The sequence below is a fragment of the Hyperolius riggenbachi genome, chromosome 1 (assembly GCF_040937935.1).
Source record: "Hyperolius riggenbachi isolate aHypRig1 chromosome 1, aHypRig1.pri, whole genome shotgun sequence".
Taxonomy (NCBI): domain Eukaryota; kingdom Metazoa; phylum Chordata; class Amphibia; order Anura; family Hyperoliidae; genus Hyperolius; species Hyperolius riggenbachi.
In genome coordinates, this window is record NC_090646.1 from 339392260 (window position 1) to 339407295 (window position 15036).

Here is a 15036-nt window from a genome sequence, read left to right on the forward strand (position 1 = left end):
CAAACATTTCACCTGGAAAAGAAAGCATTTACTCACCTGGCAGAAGTCTCCGGCCTCTGGCGCGCTCCTCCCGGGACCACCTTCCCCCTGCATATCTCCCGCGCTGACAGGGCTACGGCAAGATGGCGCCCGGCCCTGTACTGGAGACACAAATAGTCTCCAGTACAGGGCTTCGGCAGCCATCTTGCCGTAGCCCTGCTCGCCTGCCGGTGTCGGAACACCGGAAGACAGGTAGGCTGGAGCGGGGCTGCGGGCAATGAACTGGCACGGCGTCTATAGACGCCGCTGCCACTTCATGAGTAGAGTGGCCAGAGTCCCGAGGCCGGGACGTCCTGCTGCTGAAAGCGGGATGTTTCCCGGGACCTCATGCTGCCTGGGACAGCGGACCCCGAATCCGGGACGCGTCCCGGGCAATCCGGGACGTCTGGTCACTCTAGGCAGTGCAGCCCCAGGATAGTGAGCTTCCACTCAGCACACTGGTGCCTCTAAGCTTGCCTAGTGCTAAATGCTCACATGCGCAGAAGGCACCGACTGACTTGACTGAACCTGTTAACGGGGATGATCCCAGCTGAACAGCAGACTTCAGGAGGATTGTGAGGGACTCAGACGTGCTGATGAGGCAGGAGGAAGCCCCGGGTAAGTATCTACTCTTACTATTTATTCAGCTCTGGCACTCTTTAACTACCTGCCGACTGCCTAACGCCGATGGGCGTGGCCGCGGCGGTAGCCCCAGGACCGCATAACGCCGATTGGCGTCAAGTCCTGGGGCTCTGTTTTGCAGGAGATCGTGCGCAGGCTGCGCGCGCATCTCCTGCTCGAGGGGCAGAGCTCCGCCTTCAGTCTCAGAGCAGCGATTGCCACTCGTGAGACTGTAAAGACAGCAGGGCTGTACTGGGGACAGCCGTGTGACACGGCTGTCCCCCTGGGGGACAAGAGAGTGATCGGCTCTCATAGGCTGAAGCCTATGACAGCCGATCGCCATGATTGGCCGGCTGGGGGGAGGGAGGGATTTGAAAAAATAAATAAATAAGGAAAATAATGACAAAATAAAGATGTATATATTTTTAAAAACAATAAACAACTTGGGGACGATCAGACCCCACCAACAGAGAGGTCTGTTGGTGGGGGAAAAAGGGGGGGTGGGAATCCAGGGCTGTGGAGTCGGAGTCGTGGAGTCGGGCAATTTTGGGTGCCTGGAGTCGGAGTCGGGAAAAAATGCACCGACTCCGACTCCTAATGAATTTGTAACTGTAATTAAAATAGAAGATATGATAAAATGTTCTATTTCTCAGATAATAGTCATTAAAAGTAATGTATATATACAGTATAAATACAGTAATAGCTGTGCTTAGTCCACAAAAATGAAATAAACCAATCAAAATTAGTTACTTGTGCTGCTTCAATAAAGCAGTCCCCGTATTTTTAAGATCAGATATACATATCTGATTGTGACTGTATATATGATGTGTACACAGGAATCTCTTATATATACTAAATAACATCTATGCTGTAAGTATAAAGCCTGATGTGTAGCCGTGTCACTAATAGAGATGGTCAATGAGGTGGAAATAATTCTGCATTGATGCTGATTTATGCAAATGTATGCACTCCCTTTGCTGATGAAAACAAATAATTTGATATGTTATTAAAATTTGGTTTGGTGACTACAAATTAAAGGGTAACTGAGACGGATGAAAAGTAAAGTTTTATACATACCTGGGTCTTCCTCCAGCCCCCTTCAGGCTAATCAGTCCCTCGCTGTCCTCCACCACCCGGATCTTCTGCTATGAGTCCTGGTAATTCAGCCAGTCAGCGCTGTCCAGCCGCATGCCGCTCCCACAGCCAGGAACATTCTGCACCTGCGCAATAGTGCTGCACAGGTGTAGTATGCTCCTGGCGGCGGAGTGTGTGCATGCGCACTACGCCTGACTGGCTCAAGTACCTGGACTCATAGCAGAAGATCCAGGTGGTGGAGGAGGACAACGAGGGACTGATTATCCTGAAGGCGGCTGGAGGAAGCCCCAGTTATATATAAAACTTTAATTTAATCTGTCTCAGGTTTACTTTGTTACACAGTAGTACTATACTCTACATATGCACTCCCCACAGAACTGCAGGGAATCCACTGAGAATGCTGTGCACATTGAACACAGAGGTGTTGTCTGTTTACAATCTCCTTCTTCCCCTGCAGAGTACCTGCACATCATTCTTACATGTACCCACACTTACATTGCCTAGGGCCTGATAGATGTTCTTTGTTCCGGTTTGTACCTTTTACAAGTACTCTTACCAAGGACTAGTTTTAGTCTAAAAGGAATAAATATAGTAGTCTACATATCCTTCTCACTTCAGTTGTCTTGTAAAATTCCTAAGCGTTGGCAGTTAAGAGACGAATTTCATGTTACATACTTTTAATCAACAAAATTGTAATATGCAAATTAGAGGAGTCGGAGTCGTGGAGTCGGTGGAATCCTAAACTGAGGAGTCGGAGTCGGTGGATTTTTGGACCGACTCCACAGCCCTGGGGGAATCACTTGTGTGCTGTGTTGCGCGGCCCTGCAGCTTGGCCTTAAAGCTGCAGTGGCCATTTTAGTAAAAATGTGCCTGGTCTTTGGGGGGGGTTTACCACTGTGGTCCTCAAGTGGTTAAATGCTTTTAAAAACAACAAAACCCATGAGAATCCCCCATGAGGTGATGAACTAGTGAAGAATCTGTTGGTTCTGTCAGAGTTTAAGTGCTTACTTTTTTCGCTGGATTGGTCCTTTAAAAAAATGAATAGTTTTAGAGTTGTATTACTGTACAGTAAAAATAGCTGTGTGAATCCTGCAAGGTCAGGATTTTTTCTGGTTGTTTGAGAGTTTTAAAAGACTCTATTTCCTATTTGTGTGAATTGAAGACATACTTGTAAAGATATGACAGTGCAATGTGTCTTCATCTACTTTCTAATTAAAAAAAAGATGAGATGTGTTCATGTAATTTCACCAAATGCAATTTATCCACATTCCACAGTACGGAGTTCCAGAGAACTCCGTTATTAGCACATAATAAATAAAATAGATATAAAGCAATTGCGCCACTAAAAATCCTTGACAGTGACAAAACGTCTACATCTGCTCCTCCTTCCACCAGTGCTGCCAGACCCATTCAGCCCCGCCCATGCAGCATATTGACCACACCCCCACTACCCACTATGGTAGGGCCAAGCTGTGGCAGCTGTTTGTAGCGCCTTGATCGGTTCCGCCCATCAGCTCTTACAGAAGGACCCCAGGCTGTCCATGTTTCCCAAAATTCTTGCACCGCGCTCATCTGCAGCGGACCCGAGGACGGGTAGCCCCATCACGCAGCCCAAAGACAAGTTTGAACTTAAATAATAGTATTTCGTTATTTATCAAATTACAATAGTAATACACCTATGCAGGCACCTCACCGGACATTTGCACTGTGCAGTGGCTTGCCCTATCACTGGCTTTCCCTGTACGCAGGCGCGCAGAATGCTCAGTCGCACATGCTCTGTTTACATTGTGAGGTGCGCAGGCGCGGTGGCCCATGACAGTTTAGTAACCGGGACATAGCCGGGATAGAAAATTGTGCGGGATTAATCTGCAGCTATTGGCCGAGTCCCGGGAAATGCCGCTCACCCGGGACTGCGGGCCACTATGCGGTAGGACTAGGGGGCAGGTGGCACTGTCATCGCCCGAAAAAAGTGACTGGCTCGCCTACTGTTTCATTTAGGCTCTTGCTTGCTGTGACATCGCGAGCTGAATTTGATGATCTGTGAGAAACACTGGTCGGTAGCATGCTCGCACTAGGGCATCCTCAGAGTATTTTGTGATTGAAGAACCCAGGGCTGGAGATCCCTGAGCTGTTCCGTCAGGGTGTGGGACTACTTCTCACAATATTGCTGTAAGCTCTGACACTACTTTAGCAACTCAGGCTTGTGCCAACACATTATGGATGAGGGGGAGTGTAAAGAAATGGAGTTTTTGGAAGACTTGTCAGTGGGCATGGACACTTTTATTCATCGCATTGACTCCACGGAGGTTATATACCAACCACGACGGAAGCGTGCAAAGTTGGTGGGGAAGTACCTTATGGGTGACTTGTTGGGAGAAGGCTCTTATGGCAAGGTGAAAGAAATGCTGGACTCGGATACTCTGTGTCGCCGTGCCGTGAAAATTCTCAAGAAGAAAAAGCTGCGTAGGATCCCCAATGGAGAGGCAAATGTTAAGAAGTGAGTGTTTATGAAAAGGGTTGGTTGCTACAACAGGTAACGTGATATAAGTAACAATCGAAGAAGTTGGGAGAGCTGCAAAAAGAACCCATATGTACATGATGGAAAGCATTGCAATATGACATATTTTTTTTCAGTTCACTGTACTGAACGTAGTCACACTTCACATTTTATTATAGAAGTTGCCAGTTAAGTTTTAAATAAAATGCCTTACCTAGTTGTGCTGTCTAGACCTGTTAAAGAGTGTAATGGAATGTGTATGAGGAAATACCTTTAGGCCTCCTACACATCGTTTAGTGCAGTTGGCCATGCGATTGGAATGCAACACGTACATTTATGCCCTGTGCTGCTGGATTCCTGAAAAATGCACGCAGCAGTGCGATAGCGTATCGCACTGCTGCGCAGCGCATATGATGGGAACGGCAGAAGTGCTGTCTATGCACTTCTGCCATTCTTGCGTGTTGCACACTATACGCGCTACCGAAATGTGCACGGTAGCGTGTATAGTAGGAACAAGGCCTTATATCCCTCACAGCTATTTTAAGAAACTTCTTTAGAGAAAATAAGACATTTTGGCCTCGATTCATAAAGCATTCCCGCGTGCGGGAATGCTGAAAACGGCACACTTTACCGACCACACAGCAGAATCTTTATTCATAAAGGCTTTTTCCGCATGAAAAGCCGACTTTCGCGAGCAGAGTGATAAATCACCGCCTTGCGCGGTGATTATCATAGCAAAAGTAACAAGTAGTCAATTCATAAAGATTAGAGGTAGCGGTATGCGGACGGGTATTACTGCTACCTCTGATGTGGCGAGAAGCGTGCGGAATACATTGCAGTGAATGGGACAGACCTCCCAAGCAGCTGCAGAGAGAACACCGCACGGAGGGATTCCGCCTGCTTCTCCTGTTTCCGCATGTCTCCCGACAGCCTAACGCCTGCCTACAGCGGAATATCTCCGCACGCCTGTCACAACTTGCAACATTTTTATGAATTACCACCCTGAAGGCGGAAATACCGACAGCGTGTTTCCCCGCTCGACGTTACCTTCCCGACAGCACTTTTATGAATCGAGGCCTATGTTTTCTTTTTTGGATGTTAGCATTTTAGGACAGCATATTATCAGAATCAGAATCTTTATTATCGCCAAGCACGACTGGGTCGTGCCCGGAATTGGTCTTGGCACGTACAGGGTACTGATACAGGATATAGGTACAGATAACAGGACAAGTCAAGCAGTCAGAAAGGAACAGAACATTATACCAGATGCAGAGAAAGACTTTGGGCTCTATTCTCAATGAGTTACCGCATGAGTTAAATTAGGTAGTGATAAACACCGACCAAAATATCTCCATTTTCAAATTCACAATTTTTTTTTACCTCATGCGGTAAAAGTGAGGTAAAAGTGTGGTAATTACCTCAAATTTATCTCCAATTTGAGATTCTCAATTGAAAAGTTGGTGTTAATTAAGGATGTTTTTATCACCTACAAATGGTAGGTGATAATTATCACTTCTCTGTTTTTGGCCTTCAGGATGGAGCCTTTTGAGCTTTTTTTTGCTCGAGTTTGTCAGTTTTACATAGAAGGCAGAAAAGACGAGTGTGTCTAATCTCAAGGCGCACTTTCAGACCTAGTACAGTCTTTTAGATGATTTAATAGATGCCGAGGAGGAAATTCATCTCTGCTCTAAAAGATAAGCAACAGCATAATTACCTTTAAAGAAAAACATTTCTTTGTTACAGCTGATACAAATCCAGCAAACAATTTCCAGTGTATGTACTTCCTGCTTTCATGGAAGCAGACATAGGGTTAACATCCTGTGTTTACACATTAGCTGCTCTGCTGAGGCAGCCAGCTGGCACAGCTGAGAGCTCAAATTATAGTTGTGATTATTCACAGATGAGGGGGAATTAGACAGGCTAAATTATATACATACAGGGTGCATTTCTATATGTTTTCCTTCTGTCCTGCGCAAGAGTTGAGGTCCCACTTTAAATGTGACTGGCTTTCCTGGGCCGTCTCTGTATAATGGGTGGCAAGCATATGGGCTGCCCTACAGTGGTCAAACAAGCTTTATTTCCGTACATATTACTGACAGTTTTATCACCTGTTTTATCACCTGTTTATCACCTGTTTTATCACCTGTTTTACCGCACTTTTATCAAACATTTATCACACTTGGTACATTTTTAGTGAATACTCACTTTTTTCACTATTTTTAGTGAATTATCACTGGAGGTAATTTTTCACCCAAAAAAGAGTTACCGCACATGGTTTTGTGAATAGAGCCCAATGTAGCATAAGTTATAACACAAAGAAACACTCAAAAGCGCCCAAAAAGAGTCAGCTTGAGCTAGGGCAGTCTATCCACGTGCAGAGTGCCTCAGTGCAGACATGGTGTTGTGGTGTGGGAATAGGCAGTTACGTGGAGAGAGTTCAGAAGGTTGACAGCCGAGGGAAAGAAACTGTTTTTATTGCCTTGAGGTCTTGGTGAAGATGGACCGGAACCGGAGCCTCCGGCTCGAGGGGAGCTGACTAAAGAAGCGGTGGCCTGGGTGTGAGGGATCGCCGGTGATCTTTAATGCTCTGGAGTATAGCCTGGAGTGGTAAAGGAGGTCCATGTATTTGCAGTTGGTATAATTTACAACTCTTGTTCTGTATGCTTACACAAAATTAGTAATAGGAAGACATTTCTTAATCAGTACACTTGCAAAGACTTGTTTCTTAGCTGCGTACTAAGTTAAACTTAATTGCTGCATCTTTTATATGTAATGGAGTTCCAAGACTACGTAGTTTCCTGCAGAGTCTGGCACTGTATCATTATGTAGACTAGTAATCATGTAGTGCTTATTCTCAGACCTGTCATTGATGGTACACTGTAACGGACGCATTGTAAAGCAGAAAGTTGCGTTGAAATGTTAAATCTGTGTGACGTTCACAGTGCATATGGTACGATCTAATGGAGTGCAGTATCCAATGCAGTTTGCATGCATAAACAGTGAAGCATACTTTTACTTGACTGGATGCGACACAATGTGCTTATAATGTGCAATGCAATTTTTGTTTGGATGCGTTCCAGTTTTTACAGGGAATACAGTGCAAATCTACGTTGAACTTAGCCTTTGACAAATATGAAAGTTAAGTTAAAGGATGTCGTGGTCTGTGTGGAAAACGGTATTCTTTATAACACTACATGATATGTATATGCAGGGGCCATGAAAGCCTATTTAAAGAATAAGTGCATTACAATGAAAAATGCCTTGTCCATTGCCATGCATCAACGCCTTACTAAGGATGAGTTAAATAAATTTGACCAGTATGAAAAAGAATATTCAACAGGAATTAGAAGTTTGCATTGAGTCAACATGATGACTATAAGGTCGGCACCCTTGCACCTGGGCCAGGACACTATCTGCATTGAGTTTGTATGGTCTAACCTAGGGATGGTGAATGAGATACTACTAAATCTGAGAATATGCCAATTCAATGCCAACTTTGTGCATTTTGGAAATGGGCCAGTCACATGCAGCATTGGCTTCATTTTACTGATCTGTTTTCAAACTGCATAACATTTGCATCTACTCAGAATCATGAGCATCAATAATCTGCTGATGGTTACATGGATTTACTCTGTTCACTTCCACATTTCAAGACCATACTAATTTATTAGTTGATTCCCCTAAAATTAACCGTATACCATGGGTGTAACAATAGATGCTGCAACCCATACTATCTTCTTCTTCCCATCTCAGCCCCCCCCCCCCCCCCCCCCCCAATGCTGCTCTACTTGCACAGTGGAGCCCCTTTCATTTATCACTTCAAGCAGCAGTCGGGTCCATACTACTCTAATGGCTGGGACACGCTAGGTGCCCTTTGGCAGTGCTTGTGCTTTGCCAGTGGATCTAATGGGGTGGTCCCACAAGCAGCATTGCAGCAGCTTGGTAGCACAGAAGCTACTAAGTACTGCCATCTGGGTTGGACCAATTAATGCAGGTCAGGAACTAGTTTGTCCAATCCAAAAGCTAGCAGGACATTTTTAGGGCCCAGCTCCTTTCACAACAATTAGGCTAAATAAACAATATGCCCAATTGCGCTACAATGCGAGCATAATGCAGTGTGCACACATAGGTACACAGTGGTACAATGCGGCCTGACAGACTTTTTGTAGCATGGCTTGCTGCACTGCAATGCACCACCCTTGCGACATTCACAGTGTGGCGGATGCATTGCAGAATAATTGCATGAGGCATTGTAACGCACTGCATGCAATGCGTTACTGTAAAATGTGAGCGCAACAGTGAAAATGAAGCATACTTTTGATAAGGGCTGTTGAGTTGGTACAAATATCATCAAACTCGGACTCCTCAGTTTATGAAAGCTCTGACTCCAGGGCTCATATGCAATTTACTTTTTCACCTGAGTTTTCTCCTAGGAGATAATTATTCAACTTCTTTTTAAAATAACTTTTCAGCATTTTGTAATCTAAAAAGTACCAAAAGTAAAGAAAAAGTATTATCACAATTATTTTCAGTATTTTCTTGTTTGGTGGCGTAAAAGGGATTTTATGACGAGGTGTGAAAATGTTAACTTGGAGATATCTCAGGTGAAAAGGTGAATTGCATATGGGCCCGGGTACCCAAAAGTTGCTCCGACTCCAAAGCCTTGCTTTTTATTGACTTTATGATCCACTTTATGGAGCGCAGTGTACGGTGCCACTATTCCATTGCGTTCCTGTTTCACAGGGTATGCAACGCAACTCCTACTGTGCACCTAGCTTTAGGGTCCTTCACACTAACACTGTGTTGTGTCACAATGGACAATACCAGTGCATCACAATGTAGATGCAATGATATTCTTATGGGGCTATCGCGTTGATTGCGATGCAGCAGGTTCCACAAGATAAGATTGCGTGCAGTGCGTTTACAGTGTCAATGAGGCATACATTCATTGTACTGTATGGTCACCACACCATAAATGTGCATTAGGCATGATTCACAAGCTTTTTCACCTGTTTCCCTCTGTTTTCACCTTATCTATGTTACTTTTTAAGCTCCCAAAGAGCAAAAATATAATTGAGGTAATAAAAGTAATATTGAAATGAAGTTAATCAGGATCTTACTTTGAGTGATTATTTTGCTTGTAAATGTGCTGGAAGATTATTTTTTATCAATTAGGTGATGCGTCATTTATGAGAAGTTTTGTGAAAAGAGCCCAATGTGACTTTTTGGATATGTTGAGATGCGATGTGAAGAACAATCGCATCACATTGTAATCTTTGTAGTGTGAAAAAAGCCTCAACATTACAATGTGCATATTATTTTCGAAAACATGAAGACTGCTATGGCAACATGCTTGTTAATACAAACATTATCCAGAAATGCACTTCAGGAGTTGTGAGCGTTGTGTACTTTATATTGTTACTAGTAATAAGCCCAGGTGTTAGGGCCGCACAGTCACGCTCCCGTGCGCACACATGCAAACTGCCCCCCCTGCACTCGTCCACCTGCTATCCCAAGTCTGCCCGTGTGCTGTGCATGTGCGTTAGGTGGACGCAGGGACACGTATTTTATTATATAGGATACATGCACATTGTAAGCCTTTCCTCTGTTTATAATAGAAAATCTCTATAAAGTCTAGAGTGACTTCTGTATACATTAAGGCTGAATTTGCACTGCATAACACATATGTAGTTTCAAAGCTTCACCAATGACTACTAAACGTGCACATATTCATGCTCATTATCCAGAAACTTACTGCGTGCAGCGAGTTAGAATAACCCGATCCGCGACGATGCAGAGATGTGAACAGGCCCATAGATTTGTTTGGGCAGTGAGTTTACATGCAGAATTATTCTCCAATGCAATGGCTATATGAATCAATACAACCTTAATAGTTTCTGGGGCAATGGCAGGCCTCACTGAGTGTTTATATGGAGCTGTAGGATTAGAGTAGAAAGTGCGGTTTACTTATTTGTAGGGCTTGTAGTGGCCAATAAGCACATTTGATTTTGTTTACAACTTTGATCAACCTCCCTGGCGGTACGCAGTTTCAGAGGCTGCGTCCGCGGGAGGATTTGTTTAAAATTAAAATTTGATTTAAATGCTTAAGCTAGCACTTAGCTCGCTAACTATGTCCCCCGGCGCCGCTCTGATTCCCCCCCGCCCCCCCCCCCCCCCGATCGCCGCCAGCAATATTTACCCGTCCGGAATCCCAGCGAGAGTCGCAGCTTCACCATTTAGCTTCAGTCGTCGCTATGGTGACGATCGGACATGATGTATGACGTCATGCGCAGTCCCGATCCTCCCTATAGCGGAGCCTGGAGCTGATTGGGAGGCTGAGCCATCGCGGGATCCTTGGGGGGTACATATAACGGCGGTGATCAGGGGAGAGCGGAGGGAACAACTCTTATTTGCCTTGTTTTGCTGCACTCGGTCAATACTCCTTGATTTTGCAAATATCTTCCTGAGTTTCTGTGAAACGAGAAGATGAGAATGCAAAATTTTGTACATGTGAAAGGATTGAGGACTTGTAAATATCAATGTAATACATGTTAAATGCCACAGAACTATGTAAAAGACTCATTAAAGTGATCCTATACAGCAGTGTTTCTCCACCTGGGGTCTGTGGACCCCTAAAGGTACATCAGCACCTGTCAGGGGGTCCCCTAATGGCTGCAGACAAAAATGATGGATTTCGACCCCCAGGAGAGAAGTGGCCGTGGCAAGGGGCGCCGTATCTTTCATAGCCTTGTTCCAGTGCAGACTCCTAGCCGTGATCACGTCCATGATTACCCGGCGGGTGCCTCTCATGACGTCAGTGGTGCCGCCGGAAGTAACCATTGCAGTAGGACACAGTGAGAGGAGAGTGTGGCTAGTAGGGTCCTTGCTGGAACGGGGCTATGCAAGTCTTGGCTGCACCTGTCCCTAGCTACCTATACTGGGGTACCACCTATAGATGGCTACCTATACTGGGGGCACCTATGCCTGGATACCGATACTGGGGGCACCTATGCCTGGCTAATCTATACTGGGGCACCACCTGTACCTGGCTATCATACTTGGGGGCACCTGTTCCTGGCTAACCTATACTGGGGCACCACCTGTACCTGGCTACCTATACTAGGACACCTATAGCTCGCTACGTATCCTGTTGGTACCTGTGCCTGGCTAACCTATACTGGGGAACTTACCTGTACCTGGCTACCTATACTGGGGCACCTATAGCTCGCTACCTATCATGCAGGCACCTGTACCTGGCTAATCTATACTGGGGCACCACCTGCACCTGGCTACCTCTACTTGGGGGTACCTGTACCTGGCTAACCTATACTGGGGCACCACCTATAGCTGGCTACCTATACTGGGGGCACCTATGCCTGGAGACCTATACTGCGGGCACCTGTACCTGTCTAGGACAGGGCAGGAGGACAAAAGCTGACACAGAGGGGGACATAGATGGAGACAAAAGAGGCACAGGGGGAACAGAGGTGAGACAGGGAAATAAAAGGGAACAGGGAGAACAGAGTTGACGGGAATATGAGGTGGCACAGAGGGGGACAAAAGAGGCACAAACTGAGGTGACAGAGGGGACAAAAGAGAACGGATTCAGGTTAAGAAAGGATCTACAGTCCCTATCTCATTTGTTAACTGGGGATTACCTGTATTTCACTAGTATTTGGCTCCACCCACATCTCATCATGGCCGCTTTCTTCAGTAGGGGGGGTACACTAGCTTAGGAATGATCCACAAAGGGGTACATGTGCTAAAATAGAGAACTACTGCTATAGAGGATGTTATATTATCAAACTTATAATAAAGTTTACTAGGCTGTAGCTTTGCTTTTTAAATATTCAGTGTTCCTTTTCCACAGAATCTCACAGTGACAAGAGTCCAGGTTTTTTGCAGTGCTCTTGCCCCTGGATAATCTATTCCATCCTCCTCATTAAGGTGTCCATACACTATGCAATTCCCCCCTGAGTTGATCACCATAATCAAATCTTTCTGAAATCAATGCTGAAACATGGCTGCTGGATTGTAACTTCGATCAATTTCCAGACCCCCAGATCTCTCTCCAGCTAATGCTACTCCCCTGGGGCCTGTACAGAGTATTGGCAGCAGCGGAGCTCGCTCATCACTCACCTGTCTGTCCGGCTGGCTAGCTTCCTCCTGTTTCCTTCCATCACCTCCAGATGCATGTGCTCCATGACCCAGCAGTGTAATGTGAGTATGCAAATACCGCCAGGTCACAGAGTACAGGCATCAGGAGGCACAGGAGGGACTGCACTGGTCGCACAGGTGAGTGTGCTCTGCTGCTGCCAGTACTCTACATGGGCTCCAGGAATAGTATGAAGGGATACATGGGTGGCCCGTTCTCGGTTATGGGGGAGGAGGTGGTCCTATAGTGTTTTAATAGATTTCTTGCTTAAATGTATTAAACATTGAAATGTATTAAAACTCAATTTGCAGTGCGTGACAGTAAAAGACCCTCCTTTTGATCAGATGTTGATCAGAGAGGTATCTATCTTTTTGGCATGTTGTGTATCAAACTGCCAGTGTATGGGAGGCTTTAGTGCAAAAGTCAGCTTGTGAAGTCAGCAGGGCTGTGGAGGAGTTGTCGGAGCAATTTTCAGTTGTTGGAATCAGTGGTTTCAATAAACTGTGGAGTCTGTCGGATAATTTATGCACCAACTCCACAGCCCTGGTAAGGGCCTGAGCCCACTGATGCAGTTGTATCAGCTTCTGCCCACTTTTCAGCACCTCTAACATTGATGTGTAAGTGAAATGCGGACACAACTGCACCAGTGGGCCCAGGCCCTAAGAATTAGACTAGGGAGCAGTTTTGGGTGCCTAGAGTCTGAGTCTACGGTTTCACACCCTGAAGAGTCAGTTGGGTGATTTTTGTACCAACTCCACAGCCCTGGATTTCTGTGGTAGATTGCATTGCCTGAGCATCATATACAGGTAGTTGCAAGTAGTTTTGGAGCACAGAATGGGGCTAATGATAGAATCTTCCACAGAGTAGGTTTACCTCTACCCTCCATTTGTGGCTCTGATTGGAGCCAGTTGACCAGAAGCCAAAGGAGCTCTACCCCTCTCAACTCTCAACTATCCCACCTGCCTGTTTACAAAAGGCATGGCCAGGGTTGTTCTGGGCATGTTCACTTCAGAATGGTGCTTGTCCACATGTGAAGTGCACATGGCTATAACGCTGCTGGACACAGCTGTTAAAGGGAATGTCCAAGCAAAATAAAAAAATGAGTTTCACTTACCTGGGTCTTCTACCAGCCCCATGCAGCCATGCTGTGCCCTCGTAGTCACTCACTGCTGCTCCAGTCCCCCGCTGGCAGCTTGCCGACCTCGGAGGTCGGCGGAAGCATTGCGTACATTTTTACGCATTCCCGCTAGTGCAGGAACATTAACACATACATTTTTACGCATTACTGGTTCAATGCGTAAAAATTTACGCATAGAACCACTAATGCGTAAAAATGTATGTGTTAATGTTCCTGCACTAGCGGGAATGCGTAAAAATGTACGCAATGCGGCAAGCTGCCAGCGGGGGACTGGAGCAGCAGTGAGTGACTACGAGGGCACAGCATGGCTGCATGGGGCTGGTAGAAGACCCAGGTAAGTAAAACTCATTTTTTTATTTTGCTTGGACATTCCCTTTAAAGCCAGGCAGGAGTGAAAACATCCAGTCCCAATTGCTGGAAGCCAAATTATTGTAAGGTCAATACAATTGCTGGACTGCGCTCTCCAAATCCTATAACAACACAAAATTGCACATAGCGTGACTCTGTTTATCCATATTCACACCACCCGTGTTTCAGTGATCAAAGTGCAACACACGTGCCCACACACTCCTTCTCTGAATCTGCTCACCGGATCTGTGCCACCTCAAACAATAGGTGGGTCTAGCGTTTGTATAAATTCCACAAGGCACTTTCTTTCTTAAATCTTCATCTTTTCTTTAATGTAAAACATCCTCAATAAAACACATAAAAACACAATAGTGTAATCCTGTTTAAAAGTTTTAGCCACAATGCCCGCGCACCAATGCGCACTCACATAATGCTTTCTTGGAATCTAGCACATCAAAGCCTTAACAGCAAGGTCTGCCCGGCACCTGAGTAGATAGATGAGCGGCGTCCCGACTCCCCGTCCCTCCGCGGCGAACCAGCTGCTTAAGCGGCGCTTAAAACTCCCTCTCCGAGCTCTCAGTACAATTCCGGTATGGTGACGTCAGATGCGCTGGACGTGGCTCCGGACGTCACCATACCAGAATTGTACTGAGAGCTCGGAGAGGGAGTTTCAAGCGCCGCTTAAGCAGCTGGTTCGCCGCGGAGGGACGGGGAGTCGGGACGCCGCTCATCCATCTACTCAGGTGCCGGGCAGACCTTGCTGTTAAGGCTTTGATGTGCTAGATTCCAAGAAAGCATTATGTGAGTGCGCATTGGTGCGCGGGCATTGTGGCTAAAACTTTTAAACAGGATTACACTATTGTGTTTTTATGTGTTTTATTGAGGATGTTTTACATTAAAGAAAAGATGAAGATTTAAGAAAGAAAGTGCCTTGTGGAATTTATACAAACGCTAGACCCACCTATTGTTTGAGGTGGCAAAGATCCGGTGAGCAGATTCAGAGAAGGAGTGTGTGGGCACGTGTGTTGCACTTTGATCACTGAAACACGGGTGGTGTGAATATGGATAAACAGAGTCACGCTATGTGCAATTTTGTGTTGTTATAGGAATTGGAGAGCGCAGTCCAGCAATTGTATTGATATTACCCTTTGGAAAAGTGTGACA

The 15036-nt window shown here is 45.6% G+C and overlaps 1 protein-coding gene across 1 annotated transcript in view; it reads left to right on the forward strand.

The window, feature by feature from the left end:
• The first annotated feature begins 3482 nt into the window (after nt 1-3482).
• STK11 (serine/threonine kinase 11) overlaps nt 3483-15036 on the forward strand; it is an 83900-nt gene continuing 72346 nt past the window's right edge. The window contains exon 1 of the mRNA XM_068233988.1: nt 3483-4231. Within this exon, the coding sequence (XP_068090089.1) occupies nt 3951-4231 (281 nt within the window). The 5' untranslated portion in view covers nt 3483-3950. The remainder of the gene's footprint in view (nt 4232-15036) is intronic.